The sequence below is a fragment of the Ursus arctos genome, unplaced genomic scaffold (genome assembly GCF_023065955.2).
Source record: "Ursus arctos isolate Adak ecotype North America unplaced genomic scaffold, UrsArc2.0 scaffold_22, whole genome shotgun sequence".
Lineage (NCBI taxonomy): Eukaryota > Metazoa > Chordata > Mammalia > Carnivora > Ursidae > Ursus > Ursus arctos.
In genome coordinates this window covers 58,336,064-58,342,456 of record NW_026622897.1, presented here as the reverse complement: position 1 = coordinate 58,342,456, position 6,393 = coordinate 58,336,064, and the positions used below count along the sequence as shown (strand labels likewise).

The window sequence follows — 6,393 nt, the reverse complement described above, 5'->3', positions numbered from 1 at the left end:
AATATTTTTTTATTATATTATGTTAGTCACCATACAGTACATCCCTGGTTTTTGATGTAAAGTTCCATGATTCATTAGTTGCGTATAACGCCCAGTGCACCATGCAATATGTGCCCTCCTTACTACCCATCACCAGCCTATCCCATTCCCCCACCCCCACCCCTCTGAAGCCCTCAGTTTGTTTCTCATACTCCATAGTCTCTCATGCTTCATTCCCCCTTCTGATTACCCCCTCTTTCTTTATCCCTTTCTTCCCCTACCGATCTCCCTAGTTCTTATGTTCCATAGATGAGAGAAATCATATGATAATTGTCTTTCTCTGCTTGACTTATTTCACTTAGCATTATCTCCTCCAGTGCCGTCCATGTTGCAACAAATGTTGAGAAATCGTTCTTTTTGATGGCTGAGTAATATTCCATTATATATATATGGACCACAACTTCTTAATCCAGTCATCTGTTGAAGGACATCTTGGCTCCTTCCATGATTTAGCTATTGTGGACAATGTCCAGCACTGGGTTTTCTGAACATAGAGTAACTTGCTGGCTCTCACTGTTAAAAGTACTACTACAGTGCCTCCTGATGTTTTCCTACAAAGATTCAAAACCTACAGGTCTATTAACGAGCCACATAATAGCCTCACAGGAAAATAGTATTCTGTAGATTTAGCAGGTATAAATGTTGTTCTACATACTTCAAAAAGTTTCAGATAATACATGATACTGCCTTATCAGAATTAGCAGAAACAGAAACCTCTAGTCCAAGCAAGGTGCCAGATTAGTTACAACTTTTCCCATCGGTCCTTGGGGTATGCCGAGAGTCCAGCTACCTCCTTCCCATAAAAAAGCCTAATATTCTCAGGCGGATCTGTTTGGTATTAATGCCATAGACCAGGGGGTTGAGAACAGGGGGCACAAGGAGATAGAGATTTGCAAGTACAATGTGGACATGAGGAGGGACTTGTTGGCCGAAGCGATGGGTGAAAAAAGAAAAAAAGGCAGGTACATAGAAAACAAGAATCACACAGATGTGGGCTCCACAAGTGCTAAATGCTCGGAATTGGGCATCTTTGGAGGGCAGGCACAGCACAGCCCGCAGGATCAGGCCATAGGAGGCGGCGATGAGGACCACATCCATGCCAGTGACTGCAAGTGCCACAGTGAGACCATAAATGGTGTTGGGCTTGATGCTGGCACAAGCCAGCTTGGCAATGCCCATGTGCTCACAGTAGGTGTGGGGGATGATGTGATGGCCACAGAAGGGTAAGCGTTCGATGAGGATGACAAAGGGGAAAACAAAGAGGAGGCCACGGACCACACATGCCAGACCAATCTTCCCAATCACTGTGGCATTGAGGATGGATGTATAGTGAAGCGGACGGCAGATAGCCACATAGCGGTCAAAAGCCATGGCCAGTAGAATAGCCGACTCCGTGGCAAAAACAGTGTGAACAAAGAACATCTGTGTGAGACAGCCATGGTAGGAAATTATGTGGGACTTAAGCCAGAAGATTGTTAGCATTTTGGGCAAGGTGGTAGAACAGAGAATCAGGTCAGTGATAGAAAGTAGGCACAGGAAGAGGTACATTGGCTCATGCAGAGTTCTGTCTGTCATGATGATGGAGAGGATGGTGCCATTGCCAACGAGAGCAAGGATATACATAGAGCAGAAGGGGATGGCAGCCCACATGTGCTGGTCTTGCATCCCAGGGATTCCAAGTAGAATAAATGTGGAAGGATGGAAGGCAGTGTCATTGGTGACTGATGCAGAAAACATAATAATGAAGAGAACACACAGCTTTATCTTCCTGAAAGTGGTTAGAAAATGAGATGAATCGTCCTAAATGTCATTTATTCCTCCCACGTAATCATTCAGTTTCTTGCCTCTCTTCCATGCCCACCAATTCTACTCCAATTCATGCCTTCCTCATTTCTTGCCTAGGGTATTAAAATAGCTTTGTAACCAATATGACTACTTCTAGGATTTCCATCTTCCAGTGAAGACTTTACATAGCTAAAGAAATATTCTATCATGTGAAATTCATCAACAATAACACAAATATAAACTTTCTTAGTGTATGCTGCTCAGAATCCCTTGTATTACCCTCCTCTGACCTACCTTCCACCACTTCCCATCATGACCTGGGTCCTTGGACGCTGGACTACAACCGGAGATTCCCTGCTCTCTCACTTCTGATTGGACTTGACAATAGGAAACACCAACCGAGGGTTAAAGGCAGGTGAGGGATCTATTCCTTCAGCTCCCTCCCCCACAGGGTTGCTGCAAGCTGGCTTTATCTCTCTGTAAATATCCTCTGGCTTTGGCTTCTTCTTGTAACGGTGTCCTCCTCTTTTCCCTTCAGTCCAAGGGAGGATAACAGTGCCTGTTGTCACTAATCCAGGAACTTCACAAGCACTTGTGGCTTCCCTACCCTTACCCACATCTTTGAGAATGGTTTCTGTATTACACTGCCCCGAATGTTCCTAATGTAGCTGTGAGCTCCGTTTCCTGCTAGGATCTTGATATGGCTTGCAAAGCTCTTCTTGCTTTCACTCTTGCCCGCCTATCTCAGATTGTTTACCATCCCACTCCACCACATACTTCATGTTCCAGCCATATCCAAGTGTTTTGAAATGTCCAAAAGCATGCTTTATCACATCTGCATGCTTTTTCATATGCTGCTTTTTGAGGGCACAGAATAGCTATTCCCATTGGTCACCCGGCGGACTGCTATTTAATAGTCATTCAAAACCCACATAATTATGTCCCCCTCTATGGAGCCCTTCTATGATTCCTGCTGCTGTGGTGAGACAGACATACCCATCTTCAGCATACCTCCCTTAGGAAATATAAACTGCTTTCTGATGATGTGTATGTCTCTTGCCCCATTACACTATCAAATGTGAGTCACATTTTTTTCTACAACTGGCATTAATGCCTTATATACATAAGACCAAAAAATAACATTTAACAGGTAAATGGACAAAAGATGGAACACAGCAAATGAATTTTTTAACAGACTTTTGTAAGTGACCACAGTTGAAAAATGGTGTTTCTTTGGATCAGACAAGATCTTTTCTCACCAGATCTATGATCCCCATCATGTTCTTTTCACTCAATATACTCCAGGTGTGCTCCTATTTAGCTCTTCAATACATTTGTAGTCTAATCTAATCTACATCTATAATAACTTTGTTTTCTTGATTGGCCATATGATTTAGTTGAATTGTAAAACAAATCTGCCTTAATCTGTTTTGTATAAGCCCTGATATGACTGGTCAGGCCAGGAGCCTCACAGGCATGTGGTCCCCAAAGTCTTCAAGTGCAGCATGCCATGGGAAGGGAAGTAGAAAGTCAGAGACCTGGGGCTCACACGTGAATTAAATCAGGGAAGGGTTTTGGCAGTGACTGGGCTATGGATTGAGATTATGAAAATAGCCAAGCAGAAAAGAGTAAGAGAGGGATCTTTCCCTGGAGCCACTGTGCCTTGAGAGATCCTTGTAGGTGAAGTCAGAGTCATTTTTCCTACCTTCCTGAAGTCCAGTGTTTGGGACTCAAAGACTATCTCTTTTAGAAGGGACATTAACATTAAGTTCATCCAATTGTCCTCCCCTTGAAAGAATTTTAGAATGTGGAAAGAAGTAAAATAAGATCAAAAAATTCTATAATAATTAAAAAGAATAGCCTTCCTTCAATCCCATATTCATTTCCAACTGTATTATTAAAAGACCAACTAATTTTATTTGTTTTATTAATTGCAATATGCATTTCTCATATGCTACTGCAAGTTTATTACTTCATACTAAGAATTCCTATAGCTACAAATCACATAGGTTATAATATTATTACAAGTTTTAATTACTAGTGAAATTATTATTTTGCTTAACTTTTTAACCATAAAATGGAATTTACTACAATTCTATTATAATTTTTTTATGTCCTTAAAAATCCAATAATCGAGTTATAACAGCAAGTGACTATAAATATTTCAATGTCCATCTTGGAAAGTATAAATATTATTTACTTCTATCCAGGGAATGCCTGTGGTTTTTAAACAATAGTTAAATTAATGAAATATAATCTTTCATCTATTTAGGAAATAAATTACAAAGCATGTATAGTTCAATAATTTTATGGTGCTTGGCTCCCAAATGTGATATCCTGAAAAGTGGTCACCTGGAAGTTGCCTATACTCTAATGGCAGACAGTCTATGCTTTCTTGAGGCACCCATGTTCAATTTCAGACCCTCTGAGTCTGAGAGTATTTCTTCTTTCCTTAAATCAATATCTGCAAATAATCCACATCAGACAAGCACTATTCATGCCTCTTCAGTGTCTTGGGTTTTCAATTTTATGAAGTTAATATCTTTTCTAAAATTGCTCTTTCATTTTATTACTTTGTCAAAAAGCACATTATTGATAGTCTACTATGTACCAGACTCTTCCAGGTGTTCTGTATATACTAAATAGTAAGAATACGCATGTTCCATGACACATTAGTCTTGCTAATGAGAAGACATAATTAATCAAGTCATCTCCAATATACATGTGGAAATGTTATGTTGATGTATGCAATGAAGAAAAGATACATAAGTCAGTTCTTATTCAGAGAAAGCTTCACAAAGGAAATAAAACTTAGTCTCCAAATGTGAGTCTTCCTCAAATGCTTCAAACATCTCTTGTGCAACTCACTTCCTAGGATTGTCACCTTCTTTATGTGGTCTGGAAAATAAGAGGTCAGAGACTAAATTCAGACTGCCTGGGTTCAAAATCTGGCCTGATTGCAGTGACTTGCTAATTGTCTTATTCCCTTCTGTTCTCGGTTTCCTAATATAAAATTCAGATGATAATTCTTACTTCATAAGGTTGTCAGGGACTTGAGAAAAATCATGTAAAACATAATACAGTTTCTGTAATTTAATAAACATGTATTATAATACAGATATTTCTCACACTTTTGCAATCTCAGAGTGCATTGGTCTAACTGTGTACTTGCCTCTCAGAAGAAGAAACGTCTTTCAGTTCCTCAAGTTGAAAGACATATTGGCTTTTCTTGAGTCTGTAATCCAAGGGTGAAGGTACTGTGATTTCATCCACTTGTAAATTAAGATCTTCAGAGATATCCAAGACCACTTCTCAGTCAGCTGGGTTTGGTGGACTCTCACAAGATCGGGGATAAAATTGCTCCTCAATGATCCTAATCCCATCAATATGATAATGTCATTGAGTTCCCCTCATTAATCTCCCTTTGGGACCAAGAAACAATTGTGATACTTGGGATCCTTCAGTACAACAGGAACGAGCATGTTCTGTGCTGCCACTAAGAGACGGTAAAGATGAAGAAAAATGTGTATCTTATTTGAGTTAAAGGAAGAACTTCTATTAGGCTGTTCAATAAGACAGTCATCTGGTTTTGCCCCGGAAAAGACAATAGAACCTGGAGGTACTGGAGCAGAGATTCCTGGTTTGGTGGGCTTCTAAGTTTCCTGCATGTGAAATTACTGGAAAGAATTAGACAACTTGATGGAAAGGGTGCCAGCTGTACTTGGACCCTGGTGAGGGTGGAAATCAAATGAGTTTGCTGATCCCCTAGGCTTTGTGGGGGCACTATGAGGAATTTAGGTACTCAAGCACAAGGTTATTCTCTAATTGATAGAGGATAGATAGATGATAGATTTACTCCTGCCAAGGTGATATGAGTGAGAACTAAATGCAGCTATTATCAAGAAATTCTGAATTCATCATTGCTTTAAGAAAGGCTGTTCCCAGAGATTTATTTCACTGGCTTGCCTTGAGCCCATAAGGAAAATACCAACAGACTAAAGTCTCTAACTGCAGCATAAAGGACCGAAGAGCAAAGAAAAGAAGGCGTTCTTGATGATACATTTTGATATGCAATCAGGCTATGCAAACAGGAATTCAAGGAATTGTACCTCTTATAATGGAGTCAGGGGACGATCTGATATGATCTCCAGAGTGGCCAAGGACATCAATATCTTTGTATAATTGTCATCTCTCTGTATCTTCCCATACCGCTCCTCCTGGCTTTACAGAACTGTCCTCAACCTTATTTTTTGTCCATTTCATCTATTTAACATTCACCCCAGCCTTGAGGGTTAGCCATACTGGAGAAATCTTGATCCAGCACAAGTAACATAGCTCCTGGATGTATGATCTGGTCTCATTTATCACCGCCTTCTGAAGGTATTTTGACCCAGGGAGGCTGCGGTGTGGCTCAGAGCATTAAAGCTCCCAGCTGCTAAAAGGAGAGGTGAATTTGCAAATAAGATCCCTGGGGAAACACGCCAGTTATATCAGAGTCTTCTCATAAAGGCTGGACATTTTTTTTAAGGCAGGAGAAGTGTCATCACTATCCTACAGTAAGTTAATATC

General features: G+C 40.3%; 1 protein-coding gene across 1 annotated transcript; it reads right to left on the bottom strand.

The window, feature by feature from the left end:
* Window positions 1–825: 825 nt before the first annotated feature.
* Window positions 826–1,776, bottom strand: LOC113248239 (olfactory receptor 52D1-like). Its single transcript, XM_026489608.3, has one exon. It carries the CDS (start codon window positions 1,774–1,776, stop codon window positions 826–828), a length of 951 nt encoding a protein of 316 aa, XP_026345393.3.
* Window positions 1,777–6,393: the final 4,617 nt, after the last annotated feature.